Genomic DNA, 27,597 nt, shown 5'->3' on the forward strand with positions numbered 1-27,597 from the left:
GGTGAAATGTGTGGGTATCTTAACTAAAACGTCTTTAAAATGTTCGAACTCGTCTCTGGATGGGGCCTTTTCACTCTGACAACAGTGTATTAACAGATGAAATTGCAGGATTCCTCTTTCATTCCGAGCAGAATGTTTGGGAGTGCCTGAGCGCGGAGCTGAACGCTTAGCGTGGTTGCCTGGATGAAGAGGAGTACGTAGGGTGCTCCAGAGCTGTGACTCCTCCGCTCTGTGCTGTCCGAGTCAGACTCAAATGTGCGTGCTGAATACCAGAACTACCGAGCAGGACAACAGCGGTGAGCACCCGCTTATCTGACTTCTCTGTTTTTCCAAAGAGGCAAACGCCATGCAAAGAGGAACTGATGCTGAGGGCACTGATATGATTTAGTGGAAAATCAAAGGAAACTTCAAGGTTAGCTCAATGGATGAGGGAAAGAAGGAAAATAGAGTCTAATATTGTGCCTATAACATCTTTAAAACTGAAGTATTGGTCCTTTATTGTGGGAAGGGTATATTTTACAGAAGTAGGATACTGTTAAATATCTGAAATACATTTTCGCAGGCTTGATGAAGAATCCTTTAGTATGAGTGGAAGTATTTATATAACTGTACCAGAAAACTGCCAACTGCTAGTACGCATTTGAATTTGATGCCCTTTATCTGATCAAGAAATCCTGAGCACTGCCTCTGAAATGTGCATTTTTAGCCCACCGCATCCTACATACAAGCAGATGTTACAGACAATTGTCACGGTGGCATTTAGAACTTTCAAAAAACTGAAAAGACAGAAATGTTGCGTTTTTGCACAGACGAATGTGCTTTGTATCTGCTGAAGCTTGGAAGGTTCTGAGAAGGATTCCGAGCTGAGAGCTGATGCAGCACGTGCAGGAGCACACCAACGTCCTCACACCCTTCCCAGGCAGGAGGCCGGCAAGGTGCAATGCTTTCCTGAACACCTCGCTCCCAAACATCTGCTGTGTCCTATTGCTGAGGGTACTGAGGCCATAGTGGAGGAAAGGTCTGTGTGGCACAGCTTACAAGAGAGTCTTTTTAATTTGGCACAAAAAAAAGAGCTGTAGGCACTGAACAGGAAGAGGAGACGGGTCTGCTTGGGCTCAGAGGCACAGACTGAGTGTTGGCTGCGCTGAGTTTGCGTGCTGGTCTGTGCTTAGAGTGCTGTGGTTAAGCAGCTGTCTGCCAGCTTCTGGGGTAAGTGCTTTCATCTTAGATGTTTTGCATCTAGATGAAGGCAGTGCACAGCCCTTTTGAAATATAAAGTGGCCATTAATATGGTTAACTGGAATGCTGTGTGGATGGCACAGTCTGTTGGCTCAGGTACTGCAAAAGAACGGGGAGAGGTGGATTGGGTTGAGGTCCCAGTGTGAAGTTTTACGATCTCTGTGCTTCATTTGCCCATCTAAATAATGTGGGTATCGGTTCTCTACTGCTGAAGCAGTAGATGGGGGAACCTGGCAGTGCAGTGATCACGTACTGAAAATGAGAAATAAGCAGAGTTCTGGTTCAAATGTTCATTCTTTCTCGACAGCTTTTGCAGGTCAGAGCTTTTTCCCCTGTGGAAAGTTTAGCCTATTTCAGGTAGGAGCAAGGGAGGGATTGCCAAAAAGCAGTGCTTAGCTATTAAGTAGAACAGTGCTGTTAATAAACCTAGCCCCAACCTTGTAGACAAAAGAATACTGTGGCTTTGTTGCCATAGTTTCAGTGCAAAATCTGACCTTAGCTACAATAACATTCGGTTAGAAAGAACTAGCTAATCAGTTTTCTAAAATTAGTGTGTTCCCTAGTACATAAGCCAGTATGAACAGGATATTTAATGAAATATTATACTTAGTCACAAGAGCCCAAGGGAGTGAAATGCCTTGATGAATTGTGGGGGTGGGGTGACATTGGTACATATCTTTTATTATAACAAAGTTATTCAAATTTGTGGCTTGCTTAAAATTTAGGGTATTTCAACAGTTGTGTTCCGTATACTTTGTCCTGTTTCTTCTAAAAGCTTTTGCTCTGTTCTGTAAGCTGTGAAGGCTGAGATGCTAGTGGCCCTCATCAATACTGAGAATCCATGTGCTGCTGCCAGAGGACCTTCAGGGAAACTGCAGAGCTACTGCCAGCACTTCTGGCTGGGAGAACCTGAATGCTGTGCAGGTGGAGAGGTCTTATTCACATGGAAAGGCGCAAATGTTCAAGCAGATGGATGGAGTCATCAGTGAGAAGTTTGTGGGGAAAAAACTGTGCACGTATTGGAAGAGAAACAGGTGTTAGGAATGAGACCAGCCCTTCTCCAGTTGGCTGGAGTGAAGTTTTCTTACGTGTGAGTTGTTTTTTGGGTATAAATATGACAAATATGCATATCTGGGGGAGATTAACCAGGTGGTATCTCTGCAGCTGTAAGTCCAGGAAGTAATGCTGGCAGTGCTTCAGTTTGAGAGCAGTTGGAATGAAAATGGTGAGGCCTTGGATGGGCATAGCGAGCCATAAAAATGGGTTGTAGCGAAAGCCAGACCTTGTCCAGGTGTCTGTGGTGAGCAGCCTGTGACACCAGCATCTACCTCTGTTCCCGTATTGCTGCTGGAGATTGAATGCCCCTTCACTTTGACTGCAGGGTTTGGGTTCCTCTTTCAGGATGGTCTTGCCGTTCAAACTTCTGTCTCTGTGCTCATCACCAGGTTGGAGCAGAAGCAGTGCGTGGAATTGTTTGGGGAAGCACAGGTGGAGGCCTCCCCAGCTGCTGGGGAGCTGCTCTGCCCCTGCAGCACACAGGGATGCTGAGCGTGTGAGCTCTTCCAAACTGCTGTCCCCTTGCTGTGAAAGTCAGAGCCTTTAGGTTGTCACGCCTCATGGGAATGTTTCAGATACTGGAATAGCCATTACAGATTGACTGATGCTAAATGCAGTGTTCCTGGAAAAATTTATTCTAATGAAACATGTATTATTCAGTCAAGTAAGAGATACTTAAGTTACAGTTAACGCTTTGAACCTAATTTGTGGAAAATATTTGGTGCAGAGTTCTCATATGGGCAAGTATCGTGTTTTGATTATGTAACTCACAGAAGTTCAGTGAAAATATAACTCCTTGTATTTTAGTTGAGGAATCTTTCCATAGCTCTCAGTCCGATGTTTAGAGTAAGAAATTGCCTCCACGCTCCGCAGCCGGCAGAGAAGCAGTGACACTGCTCAAAGCACTGCTGCAGGATTTGCTCCTGCTTTAGCTGGAACAGATTATCTGTGGTTCAGATTTTATTAAGGGTACAAAACGCTTTGCTATGCAAAAGCAATCTGGTAGCACTTAGACCTTGTATTTAGTGAATGTCAGCCCTTCTGCTTGTTGAAGTTAAAAATTATACAAGGGAAAGAAAATAAGCACAGGACTTGTAGGCATGAGGAAGCGAGAACTGGATTGAGGGAGCAGCCATCCTGAAAAGGAAAAAATCTTGGCTGTATCCAGAGAAATCCTTCCCCCTCCAAAGCAGCACGTGGTCTCCAGCCAGCACCAGCTAACTGTAACCAGCCTGGGGAGGCAGGGTTGGGGAAGGATGCTGCCCTGCAGCCTTTGGGACCGGGCTACGAGCAGAGTTGTTTGCGTTAGGAATTCCAGCCCATGACTGCTCCTTAGGCTGTAAAGCTGAGGTTTGTTTTCAAAGAAACAAGAATAAATCTCAGTATTATTAGAATGTAATCAGGATCTCTGTGCAAAGAGGAAATGTTTGCTTCCCTCCTTGCAAAACTCCGCAGTGAACTGTTAGAGCCTGAATGTGCTGGGATACTGAATGTGGCCAGAGAGAGGACTGAGCTGGAGTTTTGGCTCACTTCAGAAAGCAGAAACGGCGGTAATGACCTGATGAATGCTCCATCAGCCCTGTGTTCAGCTCTGGATTGATCAGCACCAAAGGTTTCAGAGCAGGGTTGAAGAACAATGTGGTGGATTTATGGTGGCCCAGCTTGAGAAAAGTTGTTGCTGTCTGTGCTGAAGCCAAATTCCAGCATTCTTCTGCTCCTTTCAGAAGATGCTCCTGTCGAAGGCACCCAACTGCCTTTATTCTTCATTCATATCTCAACCTCAGTAATAAGCAAAAGTGCATTTTGGAGCAGACAGATATGTAAGTTCTATCTTGGAGTTGTGTTGGCTTCAGTCTTTCAGAAATGCACTTAACATACTGATTAAAAAGCATGTATGTTATCCCATACTTGACCACACAAGTGATGCTGGAAAGCCAATAAAACTTGAAGTACTGGACTGCAGGGGGAACTCTGTTACGGAGTTTTTCTGGGAAACAAGAATTGCACACTGGGGGGGCTGCAGGCGCTCAGTGCCCAACACCACGCACCACATCCATCTCTCCCATACTTTAAATAGCAGTGCCAGCACCCTACAAGCTGATGGCTTAAGGGCTGGAGGATTAAGTCTGAAGGCAGTGCAGGCCTTAAAGATAACTCTTTATTATTGCTGAATGCTAAAATAGGCAGAAAATTGATACCCTCCTACTCCTTGTCAGGCAGATGGCCCTGGTCATAAAGAGTGACAATGAGGAGAAGATCCTTCAAATATGATTTACAAGTTCTAATTTCAAATATCTGGTTTTTTTCCCATATGCTATCAGTTGTGTACTTAAAGGTTTTGTGCTGTGGGAACTTGGGATAAATAATCTATGGAGTGGTAGCTTCAGTGCTTGGTTCCCATTCAAAGAATGCAGCGCATCAACCTTGGAAAGAGGAAGAACTGACAACTTTATCCCCGTTCAATATGCCCCACTCCTTTGTATGGTTATTTCAGATTACAGCATTAGTTCTGAAATATGAGACAACTTGACAAATGATAATTCTGCACTTGGATCAGAATTTGTCTGCAGAGAGCCCTTTGGAATTAAAGCTTATCCATCTTCAGGTCTCCGTATAGGCTGAGTGTGTGTATGTAAGTATATAAAACCAAAATGTGTATATAAACAAAATATAGATATCAAAATGCAACAGGAGGGTAAACATATAGGGAATTTTATATTTATGTAGCAGCTTATATGAGTATCCATTAGGATTTCACATCAGCATCTTTTAACCTTGATATTACAGTTGGCACTTCGTTTCTAATTTTTCTAGTGCGAAAATCAAAGGGTGATTTCATATTTAATTATTTTCAGTATTTAGCTGAAGTTACCTTGAAGGTTGGCAGCCATCACCGTGGCTTTTTGGTGCTCGCGGTCCCCAGTGCTCACAAGCAGCTTTGAGGAGCTCGGAGGCACGTGGCTAGTGGGGAAAGCCAAAAAGTGTTTCCACAGAGAGAACAAGCGTGAGTAATTAGTGCTTTGTTTCTATGAAATGTTTGATTGAGGGGAAACCCTGCAGCTGTGTTGCAGCTCGGCTCGTTTCAGTTGGCGTGAACGTGGCCCGAGGAATGACTGCGGCCTGAGTTACGGTGGCAGTCGGTTCCGTGAGGGCCTTGGGAAGCTGCCCTCAGGTGAGGCTGCGTGGCAGGGAGCTGCTTGTGGGTAGGGAGGCTGTCTTGTAACTGCAGAACAGAACACGAAAACGTGCAAGTTTTTCACTTTCTGAAACTCAAAGGGAAAGAGAAACAAACCAAAACTGTGGGGAAAACTGTGAAAGTTCTTAGCGAAATAAGTCAGAAAAAGCAGTTCTTTTTTTTTTTTTTCAGACGTTTTCAGGGAGAGGGGATTGCTGTTTTCAGAAAGTGCTTTCTTCCAGCTTCGTGTTAAAGCTTTCGCTGTGGAAACGTCTGTGAGATAGTGAGAATCTTTGTGATCCTTTGCTAAGGTCTGCTGCTGCCCAAAATGCTTTTGTCTCATAACGGGGAGAGGATTGAATGGAGCAGTGAACTGACCACGCAAAACTAATTCCACCTTGCTGTGCCCTGCTTTCCCCTTAGCTGCCCCTGACGTATGCGTTTCCTGTATTCTGTATTGTGCCCTTTCTGTGCAGGAAGTGCTGGATCTGCTTGCCTGCACTGTGTTTCTGTAAGTACAGAGAGCCTGCTCCTGGCTTTAAATGCCTGCTACTGCTGTGGCTATAAAACCACAGCAGCAAGTAACGGGGAGGGATTTGTTAATGGGACGGTTTTCCTTTTATTTTTTAAATAAAAGAGCCGAACATTTGAGGTTTTATGAAATCCTCGGATTAGTCCCACAAGTCCATTGCTACGGACCACAGCGTTGTGCTCAGTGTGTGTGCCAGCCCTGGCCTGCAGGAGCACCTCCGGGACAGCGCGCCCGGTCACCAAGCAGTTAACTGCTCTGAAGAGCAATGCCGTGCTCGTGCAGAGTTTAAATTATGGCTAATACAGGATTAAAATTAAACATTGTGTTGGGAACTAGACATCAAAGTACTCGGGGGGGGGAAGCGGCAGGAAAATGAACTGCAGCTTTAGACTAAAAACTCAGTAACTTTAGAAGACCAACTTTTATCCTTCAGTGATTTGAAGTGCCTGTCACTTAGCGTTCCTTCCCTCAAGTCAGAGTTAAAGGCTCATTTCAGAAAACCACAGTGACTCAGCTACTCTGAATATCTCTCAGCTAGCATGTGGCTCTTGCTGGAAGCCCGAAGCTTTTCTTCCACCTCCAAAGAAGGATTTTATTGGTGGATGCGTTATTGGAAGAATCTTTTGCACTATGCTAATTTTAAACATAATTTAAATATTTAGACTTTTAAAGAAGTGTAAAGGCATCATACTCTGGTATTGCTAAGTAGAAAGGAGGGCATTTATTTATAAATACTTAGTGTTTTGCAAATACAAAGTTATGTTTATCTAGATTTTTTCCATCATTTCCAAGTGACTGCTCCATAAACAGTGCTAATATTTATTGCCATGTAATCCGGGATTATTCTGATCTCTGCTGAAGAATTGAAAACAAGTTGCTCGCATATTTTTCTTCAACTCAGTTAGCTAGAAGAAAAGAGCAGTGCTTTGGCCTCCTGAGATCTGTGTGCTGGTCACGTGGGGTCATCAGTGGATAACCCTGCACCAAGCTTGAAGCTGTTGCTTCTCTGCCTGTGACCCTAGATAAATCCCCTGTGTATCTGTCCTGTGCCCCTCCCTAATGCCCTGCACATTCTTGAGGATGGTGCCTGCTGTTTGCTGTCGTATTCTCGAGCTCGTGGGAGCGGTGTTGTGCAGGGAGGTGGTACTGGACAGCTCTTGTGGAATCAGTTGTGTGTCCTGGTGAGAGATGTTTCCATCTGCATTAAGGGGAAGTTTTTAAGCAGTCTGCTTTTTAGTAGACTGTATAGGGAGAAACTACGTCCATCCACACTTTGATGTGGTAGCGTTGCAATATTTCTTCTTCATTTAGTGGACAGAAGCCTGAGGGAGCTGTGGGTGTGTGACGTTGGACAGATACTTGTGGTAATGAAAGGAAAGGAAGCTGTTTGATGGAACGCACCTTCCGTAAGAGGCAGTGCCCTACTGGATGACTTCTTCAATAGTTTGCATCAGGCAGCATCCTGTGTGGGTTTCTGTGCCTACAGGCCTGTGCAAGCAGCTGTCAGGCTGCGCTTGGTGCATTCGTGTGCAGTTAGTCCAGTCTCAATTAAAATTTCAGCAACTGACTGAATTGCAGAAGTGGACGTCTTAATTTGCACTGAGTCCTGATTGCTAGTATCGTTTGAGCGCTAGATCTGAGGGCACAAATGATCCCTTTTTCTCTGTATTTCCCTGTGGTACGCAGAAGTGTTGCCATGGAGGAGAGCGTGGGGCGGCGTGGGCAGGAGCAGCTGCTTTGGGCCATGGAAGGCTGGGGGAGGAGAATGGGAAGAGCTGCACGAATCTGCTCCTGCAAACAGTCCTGAGAGCTCCGTGCTGCCAAGAGTTGGGTGCGATCGTCAGGAGGAGCTTTGAGGGCACGCAGGGATCTTTTGAGGAGCAAGTTGGTGTTCTCTGTGTTGCTGGGCAGGGAAAAGATGTCAGAACCCATGTGTGGGGACTTCATGGCCCCTAGAGCTTGGTCAAGGTTCTGCTGGCATTCCTGTGCATCTCTATGCATTGTTTGAACAAATGCTGCTTTTCAGTGGTGGGGCCCTTAAAGAGTTTGTTTGCTTATAGATGCTTCTGCTGTTCCACGATGCCAGCATCTCATGTCGAAAAGGAAAATGAATCGGAAAGAAGGGCACAAACCTGATGTTGATCTGGGCATGGAGGCTGAAACACCTGGCACCACCAGCTGGGGAAGCATTTTTAATATGATTGTGATACAAATAATAGTTGAAATAAAAGAGTGATTGTAACAAACGAAGGGAAGAAGGCAAAGGAGCCGGCAATCTTAAAATATTTCAGTGCCATTTTCTGAACTTGAAGTTTGTCACTGCTTTGAGGCTCCTGATGGTGTCTGTGATCCAGGAGGGCTCCGCTCCTTGCTGACTGCACTGATGCGGGAGTGGGATGTGCTCAGCCGGAGATGCAGCTGGTGTTATTTAATAGCCCTCCCCAGCCCGTCCATCACTCTGACTCCAGCTTTCTTTGGCACTGATTGATGTGTTGTCATTATGTCAGTAAGGCAGCTAAAAGATGGCTTAAAACACTGAAAATACTTAATTATTTGTGTAAAAGGAAATTTGGTAAATGGATCTAGCATGAAGTAGCTTGAATAAATTGATTTTTTTTTTTCTCTAGACTTTTCAGAAAGAAGTGCAGGTTGGATGCATGTGGCCTCGATGTTGGAGCAGTCATTTGGTGCTTCCCTGGGCAGTGCCCGTGCTTTGCTGTTGTGGTCCATGGGCATCGGTTCTGTCCTCAGGATCAACTGAAGGTTGGGGAAAAAAAAACACTTTGGTTTGAAGTGTGTACTTCGAATGTGAAGGAAAAGCTTTATCTGGGCCCTAGCTTTAGCTAGGCAAGGGTTTAATCATCACTTTTTCCCCTCCCCTTCTTCAGCTAAGAGTGTTGCTGTGAAGGCCTCCCAGCTGTGCCCAAGCCACACTGATGTGCCGATTTCACTCATCTCTTTGCAGCTGGCAGAAGAGGGGACTGAAATGAATGGATATGTTGATTCACAAAGACTGTGGGAAGGCACCAATTAATAGGCTTTGAAACTCGGTGACTGGTAAATATTGTATTCTTGAGGCTAAATCTGGTTGGGACGCAGGCTGCGCTGGGGCTGGGCACACAGGTGGGTGCTCCTTGCCTGGTGTTGCTGTAGCACTGGTGTGACTGCTGCAGGGCCAGTGGGAGCCAGGCGTTACTGGGGGGCAGTCCCTGTGAGCACGGGGCAGAGGAGCCCCTCTTGGGCTTGTGCAGCTCCTGCAGCAGAGTTGAAGAAACGTGAGTTCTAATGCTTGCATGTTCATGTGAAAGTGTCAACATCGTGCTGGGTTTGGGTTTGTCTTCGTCTCAAACAGTTGCGGTGAAAGAGGCAGGAGTTGTCATGTAATGTTATGGCACCTGATTCCAAATTTCTAGGTCTGCTTAGTTGGACAAGGAGTTAAAGAAATGAACCTCAGGCTTTCCCTAAAGGTATGTTTTAAGACCTTGTTTTCCTGTATGAAATTTCAGCTCAGTCTCTTTTGAAGATGAAAAAATGAACAGTGTTCTCTTCAGCTCCCCAGTTCTGCTCATCTTTGTCCAGTAGCACGTGGGCAGCTCTGTACAGTGGGGTGAGGCACGAGGCAGCCCCCCGCTCACCGTGCGTTCTAGGCTTGGTTTTGCTCTTGTCTCTCACTGCACTGAGTGCCAGACACTCCAGGTGATGGCAGATGCCCTATCAGCACCTCTGTCCAGGCATAATCGATAGGGATTCTGTCGCTTGTTTAGGATGATGGCACTGCATTAAAAACCAAGGAAAAATCCTGTAAGGCTGGAGTGTAGGCTCCCGCAGGCTGGGACAAATGCCTGCAAGCCTCCGCTGGCAGGCTCCGCTTCCGCTCCTGCTCTCTGAACATTTGTTCTTCCCATTTGCAATCCGGTCCAGTGCAGCGGGCTGATTCGCCTTTCTGCTGTCCAGCTGTCTGACTTTAATGCAACGTGGGTTTGCTGCTTTGGCTCAGAGCTTTCACTTGCCTTATTTGGTCAAGGAGTGCTGTTTGGCTGTTCCTGGAAGGGGCTGCTTTACTAGTTTAGGACTATTTTCCACTTTCATTTTTGATCTCTGAAGCTGTGGATTTTGTTCCAGCAGCAGTGCTGGCAGAGCTTAACTCTCTGTGCTGGCTGAATATTTATTGTGCATTGTAGAAGTGCTCCAAGTGTTTTGTCCTGCACTGCAGCACACTGCCATGCTGCTGCAGACAGTTTGGGCAGATGAAATACATGGCAGCACTTGCACTTGCAGTATGCACAGCGTAATTGTCAGCATAATCTGCTTTTTAAAATGACAGTCAGAGTGCAGTCTTCAGTGGTAAGGCTGTGCCATAGAGGGTTCAGCCAGATTTTAATTAGCTGCATGATTTGTTGGCGTCTTACGTGCTCTGTTCCTGAGCAGGGGAGTGGCAAATACCAGGGAGGGAGCTAGGCAGATTGGGAGGCATCACTTGATAGGCTTCAGCAAGAGCATCTCTGGTCCCCTGCCAAAAGGAGAGTGGCTGTTTAAAGTAGAGACAGGGAGAGGGCCTCAGTAAGCGAGGTGAAAGGCTCAGCCAAGCACAGGAACAGGAAGTGAAGAATAAAGCTTTTACACTGGGAAAATGGATGGGGACACTGGTGTTAAACCCTGTGTGCGTGAGACTGGAGCACAGCTCATCAGCATGGCTGATCTGTTCAAATCCAGGATGTTGTTTCCTATAATTAAGGAAGGTCTGGCTTATTTTGTTGTTCCATTTTTCTTCTCTTTGCTAAGCCCTGCACATAGTGCTGCTCAAGTCCATCTATCACCCATTTACTGGAAATTGGAACATCTGCGTGGCAGCACCTTATGGGTACTGCTCTGTGCCATGCTGCTGGTAAGTTTGCTGCGAGCCTTACAGAGCAGAACACAACGTGGAAATTCATTCGATTATTTTGAAAAATGAGGAAATGCTTTCAAGAACATTGCTGCAGTTCAGTGGGGGCATATGGCAAAGATGGCACTGAGCTGGCTGAATCCGGGGAGGGAGAGGATAGGCACGCAGCAGTTCCTTGGGAAAGGGTCTAGGTTTTGTAGGAATCACAGCTGGAACAGGAGGAGTCAATGCTGTGCTGTCAGTAAAAGTGCAAATACTGCTTTGGAATAGATAAAAAGAACAGTTGCTAAAAGACATAGTAAGTAATTATATTTTTTTCTATTTGACTTGTTGGCAGAGCCTCAAGTGGAGCATGTTGCGTAGTATTGCACCTTGTATTTCAAGAAAGATAGGAGCCAGCAGAGAGCAATGGTCGAGAACAGGCTTGGATTTTGGCAGCTGTGAGACCAGCACCCTGCTGGGAGAGGGGGATGTGCTGTTCACCATGCGTGCATGGGAAGAGGAAGAAGTAACGGGCTTAAATTATAAAAACAAATAGGTTGGGTACAGAAATAGCGGAGCACAGGAGTAGATTGCTTCAGGAGCTATGTCAGGAATAGAGCAGGCATGGCTAATTCTGCCTTTGAGAGTAGGATGGGCCGAATAAACCTTCTGAGGGTCTTTCAGCCCTGTGAAGCAGCAACGTGGGCAGTTGTGCAGAAGGCAGCAGGACCACGACCTGGGGAGCAGCAGGAACCAATGGGCCTTTCAGGCAAGGGATCCAAGCACGCCATTCCAATGCAAAGAATTGAAGCACCGAGTTCAGGTTTATTATTTCTTCAGTCCCTATGACCTAGACCTCGGCAACGTTAACGAGCATTTCTGTAGTGTCCCTCTAACTTTGGCCATGTGAGCTTTTTTTCCTAAGCCAAATGCATTTGGCTGAAATCCATTAAGGGCTGAAAATCAAGTTACTTTATTGAACAGCTGAAAACTTTGTCTTTTGTCTTCCGTGATGCCGTGGTGGCTTGTTTCTTACAGCATTCACACAGAACATGCTTTAACAGAAACGACTTTCATTATGCTGTTCCATCAGCTCTACTAGCACGGCCATGTTCTTTCCATACTGCTCCTCACTGATGCGTTCAGATGGTGTTTGAAATCTGATCTGCTCCTTGCTCTTCCCGTGCTCCGTGTCCAAGCCCATCCCTCCTCCTGCCCCCGCTTCCTGGCCCATCTGGGGCTGCAACTCTGTTCTGGAGCAGCGGGAACGCGTGAGGAAGCAAATATGGACGTTATATCCAAGGGGGGAGCGGATGAAATGAAATGCAGGCAGCAGATGCTGCTGGCAGAAAATGCTACGGACGGACACTGAAAAGACCCAAAGGAAGAATGTCCCAGTGTTCATATTCTGACACTCGTGTTTTAGTGCTTCGCGGTGGGATTTATCACGTAAACTGTTAAAAAGGGAAATAGGGGATGGCTTCCTGAGTTAGGAGTACAGCTCTCGAGGCTCTGACAAAGGTTAAAGCCAAGGTGCTTTATTTAAAAATGCTTCTGCGGTGCTTACGTATGTCAGTTTGCTGAATCCCCTTTGTATAAAGTACGACACGCTTCTCCTTGTTGCATGCAGGACGTAATTTTCAGCTCTGTGGGAGCGGGAAGGGACTGCCTGTCAGGCTTGCCTCTTGGCCAGCTTTGCCTCTCGTCCGGGATTTCTTTTCATGCTGGACCAGAGGCGGGGATGAATTAAGACAGTAAAAACGTTCACTGAAACCACCAGCTTTCTTCAGATCCTGGATTAATCCAGTTTCACGTATGCAGTTGTGAACTCATGTGTTCCTTTAGGTGTTGTTTTTTTTTCCTGTTCTTTTCCCCTCTCCTCAGCATGTGGAGTCTTTTCTGGCTTGTACTTTTTACTAGCCAAGGCCACTTGGGTATTTTTACTATCTTTTTGACAAGTTCTTGATATTATTCTGAGTTTAAGTAGCTTCTCTTGGTCTAAATCATCCTTAGTGTCTGTAGATACGATGTGCTGCATAACGCTCCCAAGGATACAGACATGGTTGCTCTTTGCCCCATCAGTTTTCTCGGGGTGTTGTGTTGGTGCCTGGCTGTCCCAGGGTGCGATGTCCTCGTGGTGCTGCCAGGAGCTTGGGTCCTCACCGTGACACCTGGGTGCCAAGTGGGATATGTAGTGGTGAAACGCAGCTGGCCTTCAATCCTTCTGCTGCTGTTGCTGCTCCTTGGGGCTCTGTGTTTTTCATGAAGCACCTTTACTCAGCGTTGCTCATACCAGAGATGGAAGAACCTAACTGGTCTTTCCTGCAAATGTTTCCCTTTGGAACTGCCTGTATATCTAGTGTCTAAATATTTCTCTCTTTTCGAGTAGCAGTTTTCTTTTTGAAGGAGACCAAAGAGGTTACATGCAGAAATAAAACAAACATTGGTGTATCCTGAACTCTTGGGTACCTAAAATGTTTACTTAAAGGTGTTTCTCTTCTGTTAGTCGTTTGGTAGCTTTTGGGGCACTTTGTTACCACTGTGGTTATGAGGGCTTCTGGAGGGCTTTGCTTGCTGTGTTGTGTGTTGCCTTTGCTTTCATTCTCAGTTTTCCCGGAGGCACGGCCACGTGTGCGGAGCTTAGTGAAGCTATTTTTCCCTGCGGGGGGAGCTGTGTGCTTCTCTTCCTGCTTGGAATGAAGTTTCCTTGCTCATTTTTAACCGCGGAACAGCCTTGTCCCACAGCAACGTTGGGTTGTGGTGTGCGTGTCAGGATGCTGTTTGTTATTGCGGAGTCACTAACAGCGTTGCGTGGAGTCACATACTGCTTCCTGTTTAAAACTCCATTGCTTTGCAGTGCATGTCGTATTAATAAGTGCTGCTGATTGAACAGGCGTTGATCTTCAGTGTCCATCTTTCAAATGTGTGATTCCTTTAGCTCTGAGACCGCTGTTGAGGATTATTTCTTCGCTTGGTTTCATATATCAGCTCGAAGTTAATAACAACTACCTTATTTGCGATGTTGTTACAGCTTGAAAAATGAAGTAGTGATTTCCATCAGTAGAACTCTTCATAAATGAGTACGATGGCAAGAGAGCGGTTGCTGTAACGTCTTGCAGATATGAATGGAGGGTTGCTAATTTAACATTAAAAAAAAAACTTCACATCGTAGGTCATGCAGCCTTTCCATTGAAGTGTTACTTGCAAGGGGGATTTTTATTTTGTGCTTTAAGAAGAAAAGCATTAAAGTTTCTTGAAAAGAGTAAGTTGCAACAGATTACACAGCAGCAGAAATCTCTGATAATTCTGTCTTGTAATTAGCTCAGAGTTGGAATCTCGAGCCATGGGCTGCCTCGCAGTGGCGTGTGTGATGATGACCGGATCTTTCAGCTTGATACGCAGGTGTCCTTTGGACCTGCATTGATATTTTCCCCAGTTGTTCCATGACCAAACTGTTGGCAACGTGAGAGACGACTTCAGTGGTCTCCCCCTGGCAGACTGTGTGCAGTTGAGGCTTGTTTTGCTGCTGCTTTGGCTGGAGCTGCTGCTGGAGTGGGCTCTGCTGGGGTAGCAGGGCAAGCGCTCAGCGCATCCTGATGCAATGCTGATCTGAAACACTCCTGCTCGACTCCGAGCAAAGCTCGTTCACTGCAAAGTGAAAATGAGGGGAAGTCTTCTCATCACAAAGTCATTTCAGTGGATCGGGTTCTGTTTTTCCCCCTTCTTCATGGAAATGTGGGAATGATTAATAATCAACGCCTTTCTGTAGCTGCTTTTGTTCTATATTCTTTGAACCTCTTAGGCTGTCACCTATTCATTTTAAACGTCAAAAAGAGCAAGTATAGAAATAGACAATGGAGTAGTGAAGGGCTGCTGGGAAGGTGAAACTTGCCTGGGATTGAATATATGTATTTTTCTATTCTGTATACCTCCTGCATGAAAATATTTCAGTTAAACACAAAAGGGGTCTTCGTTTTGTCTTGAAATAATTTCATCTGTGTGGAGTGTTACCATCTTTGGGAGTGTGTTAGGGCTGTGGGACTTCTATATCCATGGTGCTGGGAGCTTCAGTTTACCATGTTTCCCTCTCTGCCTGCTACATTACCTCTTCATCTTCTTTCTTGTTATTTTTTTTCAGGATGCTGATTTTATTATTTTCTTGTATTTATTCTCTACTGTGAGCAGGTTTCACCCTTGGGGAAATACTAGCTATCGAGGTATAGAACACATGAAAGAGAAACCACTAAATTCCAGCGGGGATTTGCTCATCTTTTAATTTTAGTATTACTGTGCAAAAAGGAGTTGGTTTTTTAATCAAGTAATGAAGGAGTAGCTGTATTGGCGTTAAACATTCAACAGGTTTTGTAAATGACTTACTGAAATACCTTCGTGTTTGTAGCTTTTCCTCCTCTGAAAGTGCTCTGCAGTTGGATTTGCAAGGAGGGGCTGTTGCAGTTGGAGGAATCTACCTGGAGGGTTACTTCTTCACCGCGTCCCGAGATACCTCAGGACATGGCATTGTCTAGTGTTTCTAGTGTCCTTTCATTATCCCTCTGTGATTCTGGTGTGTGCAGAGGACAGCCACACGTTGCTGGCTCATTTGTGAGCTTCAGGTGGCAGAACCCAGGCGGGGATGTGAATGTCCAGACAGCGAGAGCTCCCACGTGTCGCACGGTGCTGGGATGCACCGAGTCCTCTTCACTCGAGGCACAGCGACTGCTGACGGAAGAGCAGAATTTAGCTTGGAAAGCTTGAAGTGCATGTTTAATACGTGTCTGTATAAATCCCATTCATCACCTTTGTGCATGTGCACGATGAGGTAATGTGCAGTTATGTGGGCGCTTATTTCCTCCCTGCAGGACCCTTGTTCGGTGTTTGTGCTTGACAACGTGCCCTCACTTAACCAGCAGTTACGTAGCATTTCATTTTTCTGCTTGCTCAGTGTGCAGCTCTGCCTTTTCTCACTGCTTCTCATGAAGATCTGAACACCAAATGCATTCCTTCGTGGTTCAAGTTCAACAAGCGGTGTTTAGTATGATGCAATTACTCTGAGGCTATGGCTTCATTTATCAGCGTGGTAAAGCTTCCTGAGTCCGTGAGCAGAGAGCTGGGTTTTTGGCTGCAGGGAAGTCTATGAGATTCCTCACTACTTTGACTTCATTTTGGCTGTGTTAGAAATAGACCCAGCTTTCCCGAGGGCAGTGTCTGACAAGTGCTTGGTTTCTCTTACACAGCCATGCTGTGGATTGCAGACCTCTGACCATGCTGGTACTCGGCTAGCGTGTACGTGCATGTTGATCCTTGGAAGCGTAAGCCAGTGGAGTCTGCAAATTGAACTTTATGGTCAGAAAGCTTTTACATCTGTGGTGAAACGTGCTGCTCTAACCAGCCTCCGGTGACCGTGTTGAGGTGAAGGCCAAGTAACACTGAGTTTATCTGCTCGGATGCGTAAGAAACAGATTTCCTAGGATGAAGAATAGAAACGTTGGATGTGCTTTATTGTTTGTTTTAGATTTGTAGCTTTTTACCTAGGAGGAAAACTAAGAAAAACACGTCATGCTTTTTCTCTGTGGCACGGGACAAGGTCAAATGCTCACAAGGGGCTGGTGCTGCCCGCAGCTCTGCGGGTAGGAGTGAAGCCTGGCTGGGAAACTTCTGTGATTGAAGGGGCTGCAAGCAAGTGTGCTTGCACGGTGACTGAATCTGGCACACCATTAATTCTTCTGTGCGGTTCTGTGTTAATTGCAGTCATTGTGTGAACTGATGGTTTAAGCGAAAATAGAAAATCTTGACTGATGCGTTGCTTACAATGCATCATCCTTGCTGAAAGTGCCAGCCTGCAGTGGCTCTGAGTGCTGTTCCGTGCTGTCAGTCACTGAATCATCTTTAAGGGAAAAATAGATGGAAGAGTGCATGCCTGGAAAGCGTAGTTGGCGCTTTGTTTTCCGCTCGTGTCCCTTGTTCGGAAGCTGGAAGCTGGTAGTGCTCACTCAGGTGGAGGTGTTTCTGGCTGGGTGAACCCCTTCCCCGTGCCCCCGCTTCCCCCAGCAGTGTGGGCAGTGCCCCGTGTGTCCCCAGACCTGCTGTGCTTGCGGGCTCACTGCACTGGAAGAAATCTGCCGCCAGCGCTTGGTTCCGTGAAGAGCGCCGAGCGTGGAGGACCTTCCATCAGAGGCCATTGTATGGCTCTTCAGGGACAGAGCAACGGGCAGGCAGTGCTCCTCAAAGCAAAAGCATTTGCACAATCGTCCAGCCCAAGTGCTGCACTGAGGGCAGGTTCCCAGGTCAGTGCCCCATGTGGGGCTTGGTGTCCCCTGCCGCTCCACCCTGCTGCGGAGCTGGTGGCTGCTCCTCGCTGTCCCTTCTGCTGGTCGTGCACCCGTCGTGCCCGTAAGGTACATGTGGGGTAGCAGCTGGAAGCCCTGCAGCTGCACCATTGCTGAGGAGGTGCTGGGAACGGCTGTGCTGCCGTGTGGGGCACTGCGCTCAAACTTGCAGGCTGCTGCTTTGGGCTCTCTCTGAATAGCTTAATTTGTTTATTTGCGTGGATGGTTGCTTAGCAGCACGTGAGCAAAAAATAGTAAATACAGTTAATTCAGTTGTATTACTGATAAGCTAGCGTCTCTTTAATATAAAAATGTATTTTTAATAAGGCTTATCAGCTGTAGTTCCTGACTTCTGCCAGGCAGGATGTTAAATAAACAGAGTTGGTGAACTTGGTGAGGATCCCGGCTCCCCAGGGGGTTACCTCTGCCCCCAAGCTGTGCATCGAGTGCCTCTGCTGCTTCACACTGTCACGTAGGGGTGCTTTCTTCTGCTCTCTGCTTTACTGTGCAGATGTCCCAGTTTTTTGTGCCTTGTTTTCCTTAGCAATACGAGGGACTCATTTAAAACAAACAAACAAAGCCCTGAAACAATAACATGGGGTGATGCAACGTACCTGCTGAATAGGACAAGCAAAACTTGAAAGTGTGTAAGAAGGATCTGTTCGCCTGGGAAAGCACTGAGAAGCGTTACCATTTTAGTACAGTGGGTTTTCTGACTGGGACAAGCAGTGAATTTTCCGGTCTTGCATCAGATGTTTGGCAGCAGCAGTTAATTTTTATCATTCGTGGGGCAACGTTCCTGTTGCCCAAAAAAGCATGCGTCTGATCAAGAGCTTTCTGGAATTTGTTTATAAATCTTTCCTTGCTGCTGAAATATTTGGACAATACTAGCAGCAAAATCCTAGATAATTACAAATGGTTGAAGTAATTTCCATGCTTATTTCACTTTTTTTTTATAGATTGCCTGTTCAAACTATGTCCAATGAACCGGTACTCTGCTCAAAAACAGTTCTGGAAAGCAGCAAAGCCAGGAGCTAACAGCACCACAGATGCAGTGCTCCTCAACAAACTGCACGTAAGTATTCAGGTTCTGGCAGCTGTTGATTATAAACACTCTAGTCCATGCTGCTTTAAAGAAGTATTTCCAATCACCTTGCCACAGTTACCAAGGAGGCACCAGAAGAGGATGTAGAAATCATTATACAAGACTCCTTTTGAGGTGTTCACAGAGATCTCACTTTTAAACGCCTTTTGATTTATGATAGCGTTCTGTTCGAAGCCTGTGTCTGAATCGCGGTATGTACGGTACCAGCTTGGAGTCACAGCCCTTTAAGCTTCTGTTGGTAACCTGTGCTAGCCGTAGCCATGCTCTGTGTGAGCGTTCTGGGGGCACTTCTTTATAACACAGAAGCAGGAGCCTCCAGACAGCTGCTCAGAGGAGCAGATTCTTGGGATTGCCTTGCTGCTCAGCGCATGAAGCGACAGGAGTTAGCTGTGCTGGTTGGTAGGTGCCATCTGAGTGAAAGAAGTCTGATAAATCTGAGGTTCCTCGTGTAAAAGCTGCTGCTGGGATCCATGTAAAGGTTGATGGGTGATTATGACTAATTTATAAGGCCAGACTGCCTTTCTTTCCTTATTAGCTTGCAGTATTTAATATTTTTCTGGGTAAGCTGTTGTTCAGCAGTTGAAAACCCAGCGAGGCAGTTGATTGCTGTTTTTAGAGTTGCTTTTTTTTTAAAGCCAACTAACTTAAATACCATCTGTTGACTTTAGAGTTAAATAAAACACACATTTATGTTAAAATTACATAGGCTGGAGTACTTCATGTCAAAATTACAATTCTAAATATTTTTAGTTTCTTAAAGCCTATATTAAGCTCATTGAAGACAGAAATACAGAGTAGCCCCGTAGGAGAGTGTCATTTGCTGATTGCCATATGGCTGCCTCGCTCCTGCATTTCACCAAGACTGTTAGACTTGTTTCGCTTCTGAAAACAGAATTTTATAACCCAGAAGTGATAACTTGGCCAGGCGAGAGTTATTTCTTCCTTGGCTGTAGCACAGAGGTCAATCCCTTGTGCTGTGTTTCTCCTGCCCCTTCTGTGATGATACGAAAAGGAGGCCATGCCATCAAGCTTGAAGCGTCGGGGGTTTCTGGTTTTATTTTTTCTGATGTGTTAAGGGGAAGGGAGAGTTAACGCCTGCATAGTATGTAATGTAAGACCATGCATCTTAAGGAAAGGTATGTTCTAAACGCTGCGTCACACCCGGAAAACTGTGTAATCAAGCTGGATTACAGCATCACTTCAAGTTGTCTTCTCTTTCCTTAGTACCTTCCAGTTCAGCTGTCTGGGCCTGTTACTTTACTGTTTTCTGTTGGAGTCCTACAGAGATCCAGGATTCTATTTTTCCAGTGTTTATCCCCAGCTGAGTGTGTCTGTACAGGCACGTGCCCCCAGCGTGGACCAGCTGCGTGCTTGCTTCGCTGAAAGAATCCAAGTACTTCACAGTTCTGCTGGAAATGGTTTGACACATGACTTCCTCAGAAAGGCTGAGCCTCTGTGGAGGGTGTGCTCAGTCAGATCCAGTACCTGAGTCTGATGCGTGGATTTAAAATAATTAGATCACATGTACATTGTTTGCATACCAAAACTTTTCTGTCAGTTGTGAGTATGTGTCACTTATTGATACATGGAAGACACTAAAACCCCTGCATTTTGCATAAGATACGAAGCAGGCTGTGTCCCCAAAACATGTGCCTGCAACTGTTACCTCTGCCCATGATTAGATTTCTTTAACAGGACATGTAATTTTTAATCAAATCAGTGATGCAGGATTTGGTCACGTTCACTTGCCTTTTTTGGCTTCTATTTGCCTGCTGGTGCAATTTATTGTCTGCTGTGGCATGCTCGATGCTGGGGTCAGGTTATTTTAAGTTAATGCCATTTAAGGGATTTAAAATCTGGGACACTTGTCTTTCTTTGGTATCATGAATCAGTGCTGCTTGAGAAGCTGCCATCTAGTGGCCAGAGAAAGTGCTGCTTTCTCCTTGAATGATTGTCAGGTGTGGAATACGGTTTTGAAATCTGTCCAAAGACTTAATCCTGTTTCCACAGAGCACACTATGTCCTTAATTTACAATAAATGTGATACCCAATCCCGTGCAGGCAGAGGACTCCTCTGCTTGGTTATTGCCATGGATAGCTGAGGCACTAGTGTATTACTTGAATAGATCCTTTCTTGACAGTGTACTCTGAAGTCAAGCAAAATAATAATAATAATAATTGTATTTCAATAATAAAAAGAAATACAGTGTTGCATAATTTTCTGAAGGTATTTTTGAGTTTAAATGAGCAGCTGTACGCAGGCTCTCTTAAAGAAAGAGCTGATTATCATGTGTAACAATATTCTGAGAATAACAAATTCAGAATGAGCTGAAGGCTACGGAACTTGAAAGTAGTGTGCAGATAGCCCTTCCTGTGCAGTAGCTAAGATTCTTCTTTTTCTTTAGATCACGCTCCACCAACAGGTATATGATAAAACATATTTATTTATTTCTCTTCTATCTTTTTATCTCATGTTTTATTCCAAAATTTTGTCAAATTCAAAATATGCATTGTTTAAATGGTGTCTGTCTTCCCAAGCAATTGAAAAACTGAGTAAGAAATTATGCTGTTGGAAACTAGAAGAAGGAACTGCTGTATCGTGCACTCACTTTTTTCCAGTTCTGTGAAACACTTACAAATAACCATAGTGCTTTGGCCACACTGGCTATCAAACAGCAAAGAAATCGTTTTGCTCTAATTGCAGCATGCAGCCGATTTGGAAAAGAAGCAGAATGAAACTGAAAACAGGAAGCTGCTGGGAACAGTTATCCAATATGGCAATGTTATCCAGGTGAGTTGTGAGCATCTCTGCAAGCTGGGTGGGGGACTTGAAGCAAAATCCTATGCAGTGTGACATCAAATTTGTGAAAATCACAGAGAAGAATCTGTAGTTTAGCATAGTGCGGCAGCACTGTGAAGTATGATCCCATGAAGCAAGGACTGTGAGCTCCATGAAGATGCAGGTGGACCAGTTTTTTTTATTATGGGTTAGCTACGCTTTTTCTCCTCCAAGGTCACATAATAATTTCTTTGGGAATATTTTTGTGCTGCTTCACAGCTGGCTGTGTGGAAGTGGCACAGAGGCTGTGCAGTTCCAAACGTGATTTCTCGTAGTCAGGTGTTGGGAGGTCAAATGGTAACGTGCCACAAGGGAGTGAGCCCATAGAAGCAGTTACAGGCCATTTAAGCAAAGGATATACCGTGTTCTGGGGATTGAGAAATACTGAAATCATGCCTCAAACCCAAGAAAAATGGAAAGTACAATAACTGCGTAGTTGAAAAAGGCACGCCTTAATAATTGGGAGTGTAATGTGCAGCAGATGCTGGTTCACCCTGAAACCAAAGCAGACGTATATTCCAGTAGATAGGGTGCCGCAGCCCTTTAAAAGTAGGGATAATTAGCAACTGGTTCTGATTTGCCCTAATTCAAGGCAGTGGAATGGGTGATGACAGAGCGGGCTTTCTTGTTGCGTGACGTTGGCTGGCTGTCCTTTAGCATTTGCAATGTCCTAAGGCATTTGCAGGCTTTGGAGCAACCCGAGGGAGGAAGGGCAGGGAAGCGTCTGCCTTGGTTGAACTGAGCATGCTAGTGGCCTGCATGTTTGAGGGGAGAAATTTACTTTTAATTACCTGATGAGAGTAAAATAGTATCCATTTCTAACTGAACTACAAATATCAGTACTGCTGAGAGCAATGATAAGATTTTGTCCGTATTTTTGCTGTGGTGGAAATGTTCTCTGAGAAAGCGCTGTTTTTAGTAGTCAAAAAGCATCAAGAGAGCACTGGTGAGAAGGCATTTGTCTGCTAAATGCATTGGTAGTGTAACAACAGGTGGTTTGAACTTGGTCAGCGAGGGGTGGTAGGATGTGACCTGATGCATCGTGCATTTCTGTGTCAGTCATGTGTAACCTGTGGGAGCTGGGTTAGGCTGGAGACTGGAGGCTCCATGACAAGTGGCATCTTCATGGAAAAACTGCAAACTGCTTGTCCTTGGGAGAAAGCTGGAAAGGCTTTGTGCAGGAGCACAGCGTGCCTGCTGAAATAAGCTCCAGCAAATATGTGCCTGAATTCATCACGATTTTCCTGTAACATGATTTAGCTTTTATTTTAATGCCTGTGCAACATTGTGGTTGTCCTATGCGTGCTCACTGTCTGCTGAGGGGAGGAAAAACGAGCATTCCTAGAACTGAACTCTAATTCTTATTCTAGCTGCTTCACTTAAAAAGTAACAAATACTTAACAGTAAATAAGAGGCTGCCAGCTCTACTGGAGAAGAACGCCATGAGGGTGACCTTGGATGAGGCTGGGAATGAAGGCTCCTGGTTCTACATACAGCCGTTCTACAAGCTGCGCTCCATTGGAGACAGCGTAAGTGCTGAGAAAATCATCTTCGTGTGTTGTGTGTGTGCAGCCTGGAGAAGCGTGCTGCAGGAGGACTGCCATGCAATGAATGAGATGCACCGATCTCTTAGTGCACGATGTTGCAGAAACAACCTCCTGCTTCCTGTCAGGAGGGGGAGGAAAAAATTGCTATGGTAACTTGTATTTTGAAAACATGGAGTGGTTGAACATTGGAAGGAATAAGGGACCTAATTACGGTAGCCTTGCGCAATTCCTGTCTGATTGTAAATGGCAGGAACTGTGGAGTTTCTTGAGCGGACATAGAGTAAGTGATTAGCATCTAAGCTTTTGGTGTTGCCAGTTTTGAATCAAAATTAGTCAAATTTTTTACATGAAGAATGAGGTAATAATGAGGTTAAATGGCTCTGTTCATGGGAAGACTGGAAAATACTGGTTCTGTATTTCATACATTACCATCGTTCAAGAGACATCATGCATCGAACTTAAGAAATTAAATTAAATATCTGAGAAATTAAATATCTGAGTCACCTGGGTATGCAGTTTGTCTAAAACAAGGTGTCAGTAAGCGTTAGTGTGCTCTGTGGTCTAGCCTAGGCATATATTTGGCACTTAAATTCAGTGAGCTTTATAAACTGTGTGACGCACGCACGCCAAAGCACAAGGCAATGCAGTCTTAGTGGCCATTAATCTCTTTTACATCCTACAGATTTGCAGGCACTTTATCATAATGACCAGTTATCTTCGGTACGGAGAAGGATTTTGTATTTTAATTTAAGTAAGTCTTTGCTGTGGCAGAAGGGAAGAACAGGACATTTACTGTCCATAATAAAGTGCATTTGCCTTGAGTCATATGCCAGCCTGGTCGAGAGTCTGATTTTACAAATGGAAGTGCATCTTGGAGGAGGAAGATTTTTGGCTGACCTTCTGCTATAGGAATTACTTGTTAAATGTTAACCAATGAAACAACTTAATGGAAAGTAACAGATAGATTTGTAACCAGGATTACAGGCTGCGTTTCTTCTTTCAGCCTCTAAGTCCATTGGTATAGGATTATGACTGAATCTGTAGTAAGCTAGCTTCTGATGCAAATGGAGTCCTGATTTTCTTATTCAGAGCAGCATCTCTCCAAACTGTGAGGAGGCAATTTCTTCCTATCACTCCTATTTAAAAAAAAAAAAAAAGCTTTCTCAGATTGCAGGTTTCTGTCTGATGCTGTGCTTATCCACAGGTTGTCATTGGAGACAAAGTAGTCCTGAATCCTGTCAATGCTGGCCAACCTCTTCATGCCAGTAGTCACCAGCTTGTTGATAATCCGGGATGCAATGAGGTAAGGGCAGACTGACAGAGCTGGCAGTACAGGAGTTTGGAACAGCCAAACAGTACAAACCTCTGTATGTTTCAGCTAAGCTGCAAGGACTTGTGTTGTAGGAAGATTAAACCTCAGTAAGTTCATCTGTACCCGTGGTGATGTCTGCAAATGATTTTCTTGTAACTCATCTCCTTAATGTATCTGCAAGACTTCTCTCGTACCTTTTGTGCACTGAACAAAGGTTAAAATTTGGTCTGGTTTTTTTTTTGACCGGATAGAAATGAGATTATTCTTCAAGATCAGTAGTCATGGCGCTATGGTGCTTGACTTACTGGTGAGTCAGATCTGTAGTCGCATTTTTCTGGAACAGATGCAGAAGTGGCTTTATTTAGAGTAATGCTACAGGCTTTGCAATACCCTGAGCAACAGGTTAAAAAATAAAGCAGTAGTTCTGTGGCAACAACTTATGCAGGCACAGGACGGTGAGACTAATAGCTTTATTTCTCCTTTTAGGTCAACTCTGTGAATTGCAATACAAGCTGGAAAATAGTCCTTTTCATGAAATGGAGTGATAATAAAGATGACATCCTCAAAGGGGTAAGACTCAAAACTTTACTTGCTTGTAACTTGTTCACTGATGGGTAATGTCTCTGTCTCTACTGATCGTGCATTCTGGGCTTTGACAGGGGGATGTAGTAAGATTGTTTCATGCAGAACAGGAGAAGTTTCTGACTTGTGACGAGCACAGGAAGAAGCAGCATGTCTTCCTGAGAACAACGGGGAGGCAGTCTGCCACTTCTGCAACCAGCTCAAAAGCACTGTGGGAGGTAGAGGTAAGAACTGTGACCTGGGCTGGGGGTGGCTTTGCGGTGACTGCTGCTCTTTAAAAACCACATACCTGCATTACTTTGTTAGGTAGAAGTCTTCCTGATATTTGAAGTTTAATATTTCCTTTACTTGCTATGTTTTCGGTGCAAAATCAAAACTGAGGGCTGATTTCTAATGCTGTTACAGATAGCTCTGAATACAGGTTCTTGATAATTCAGAGAAAGAGGACAAAGAAGCATCTGTGATGTCATTTTTCTTACCAGTCACTGAAATCTGAAGCCAGCTAATAATCTCAACTGTCCTGCTGAGCGTACTGAACATTCTATTTTTGGTGTGTAATACTGTGACTATGCATATCCTCATTTGAAAGGAGATAGCAACCTTGTGCTAGACTGTGCATTGTCTGAGCCATTTTTTACTGTACTGGGTTTTTAAATAGCGATTAACATCTGTGCCATCGTTGGTTTTATAAAATGCTTTCCCTCTATCAGTACAAAGAGTAAACCAAAGCTGTTTTATGTAGATATGGTTTTAAATGTTTGCCATTTGCACTGCCTGTGAGAGCCATAAAATTAGTTGTAACGGTGCGTATGTTTTTCTGTTGTCTTTCCAGAAGTATCTGATTTGATATACAGCATTTCTGTTGAAAGCTTACCTGTCATGAGCATTACTTGAAAGTGTTACAACACTCACTGACTTTTGTGGTTACTGGTCATGTGCATGCAGTTACCCAGTGGTAAAGGTGGTGTGCTCAGAGGTGATGTAGTCCCTCCCCAGAAGGCAGAGATCAGCTGTGCTGAGTTTTCCCTAACTAAGTGCATGTACCCACAGAGTGGCCAATACCAAGTAACAGATCATCTGATGTTGAGGTTCTGCTTGCTACAGGGAAGTTTGCAGACTGTCAGATTTCTCTTCTAGCACTTTTGTACAACACTGCTGCATTTCAGACCTTTCAGAAGGTCAAACGTTAGATACAGCATATTAGTTAAATATGAGTTCCAGCAAAATTTGAAGGATCTGCTGCATCTCTTTAGGAAGTCTGTTTCAAGACCTAGAAATGCATGCTGGTCTAGAGCACTTTCTTTAATTACTTAACTGCCAGCTTGTACCTTTATCTTCCTGCCACCGCTCACCAGAAACTCCAAATGGAGTACTAGCCAGTACTTGTGACCTGACAGTGAGCAGAAAACCAATGCTCTTAAACTGAGATGGAATAATTGCTCCAAGTATATTCTGTGCTGCATGTTGTTTTCACATGAAAGATTGTTTTGTCTTTTCTGGAGCTCTTTGTTTCCTCTTTACCTGTAAGGGAAATACATACATGAAGTACTGTATTGAAAGAGAGAAGTCACTTGCATAGTGTAATTGTTGTTCCCCTTTTTGCAGGTGGTTCAGCATGACCCTTGCCGTGGCGGTGCAGGGTACTGGAACAGCCTTTTCAGGTTCAAACACCTTGCTACTGGACACTACTTAGCGGCAGAGGTAGGTGTTGGGGTTGTTCAGGAGCTCTGCCTTTCCTTCTCAGCATCTTCTTCCTTTTATTCTTTCTGAAAATCTCTCATTTCCCACCCTAAAAATAGGAAAAAGATGAGGGGAGGAGAGCGGTGTTTGGGTCCTTTAGTGACATTACTGAAGTAGATGGTAGGCATGGAAAACAGTTAAAGAGACTTGGATGGATATGGCCATACAGGGATAGTCTTGAACATATTGCACTTTATGAATTCAGAAGGTAATTACTCTTCTGCAAAGGGTAAATGCTAGATACTGATTTACTGTTTTGTGGGCAGTAAGTATTAGTATTTTAATAGCTCTTCAATGGTTGAGCCCCTTTTGGGGGAAAACTAATCAACTATTGTTAACTTCTCTCAAATCACCGATTTCCTAATAGGAGTGAAAGACTGTAAGATGGAAATGCAGATAGGCTTCAGAGCAGGCCAGTAAGAACTGCAGATAATGCTTAAGTGTCCAAGTACAAAGTAATGTCTGGTTTGCTCACCATAGTGGGTATCTCTCCTTTCCACCCTGAAGTAAAATTTCAGGACATCTTACAAAATGGAATAAATAAAACGTCAAAGTGTTATAACTGTGTAAGTTTTGCTGCTTTACACTTATAACCGTTCATTAAAACTTAATTTTAAGTACTTCAGAGCAGAGATATACCAACATGCCTGTACACAAGCCTCTGTAAATAAAGGCTGTCCTGGATGGAAGAGTGCAGAGCAGGGCAGAAAGGATGTCTTAGCTCATGTTGTTGACATGACAGTTTCAGTGGGAAAAGTCTGGATTAAATATCCTGTTTTATTCTCCTCTAACAAGCGGATTGGAAAAGCAGCAGCAGTTTGTCACATGTACATGAGCAAATCCTTTTCAATTGTGGTCCAAGATTGAGCTTTTTCAGTACGTTTTGGATTTGCTAATCAGCCAAAATGAAAACGGTCTTATATCACGCAGAGTAAAACAGAGGAGACTGCTCACCCAGCCCGTGGTTAGAACAGGGTTTCTTCTGAAAGACTTGTGCCAAATCATTGATTTCTATTTGGAAATTCCATGTGAGATTAAAAAAAAAAAAAAATAGAACTTGATAACCTCTATCTGTCTTGCTCCTTCAGTGACTCTATTGAGCGTGTTTCATCTGTCTGCACGTTTGCAGATGGCAGTCTAATCTGTGGACAGACAGTCGCCCAATTAAAATAAACTCATTTGCATAGTGTATTTGTTCTGCATGCCCGGTAGCACCGTAGCAGTAGAGCCCAGCTTTTACAAAGCCAGTTTAGATCGTGCTGCGGTTGTTTCCCACT

At 44.6% G+C, this 27,597-nt stretch overlaps 1 protein-coding gene across 11 annotated transcripts in view; it reads left to right on the forward strand.

Annotated features, from left to right (window-relative positions):
- The window catches only part of ITPR1 (inositol 1,4,5-trisphosphate receptor type 1), a 152,857-nt gene that overhangs the window by 18,768 nt on the left and 106,492 nt on the right, over positions 1 to 27,597 (forward strand). For 6 of the 11 annotated variants that reach the window (XM_021409097.1, XM_021409098.1, XM_021409099.1 and 3 more), the window contains 7 exons: positions 18,155 to 18,270; positions 21,005 to 21,091; positions 22,510 to 22,668; positions 23,891 to 23,989; positions 24,485 to 24,568; positions 24,658 to 24,804; positions 26,186 to 26,281. In XM_021409097.1, the coding sequence (XP_021264772.1) occupies positions 18,155 to 18,270; positions 21,005 to 21,091; positions 22,510 to 22,668; positions 23,891 to 23,989; positions 24,485 to 24,568; positions 24,658 to 24,804; positions 26,186 to 26,281 (788 nt within the window). Of the gene's footprint in view, positions 1 to 189; positions 297 to 5,173; positions 5,300 to 5,361; positions 5,468 to 5,962; positions 5,982 to 18,154; positions 18,271 to 21,004; positions 21,092 to 22,509; positions 22,669 to 23,890; positions 23,990 to 24,484; positions 24,569 to 24,657; positions 24,805 to 26,185; positions 26,282 to 27,597 lie in introns of those variants that run through there. The other 5 variants (XM_021409104.1, XM_021409107.1, XM_021409108.1 and 2 more) reach the window with 5 other exon arrangements.

This window comes from Numida meleagris, chromosome 11 (genome assembly GCF_002078875.1).
Source record: "Numida meleagris isolate 19003 breed g44 Domestic line chromosome 11, NumMel1.0, whole genome shotgun sequence".
Lineage (NCBI taxonomy): Eukaryota > Metazoa > Chordata > Aves > Galliformes > Numididae > Numida > Numida meleagris.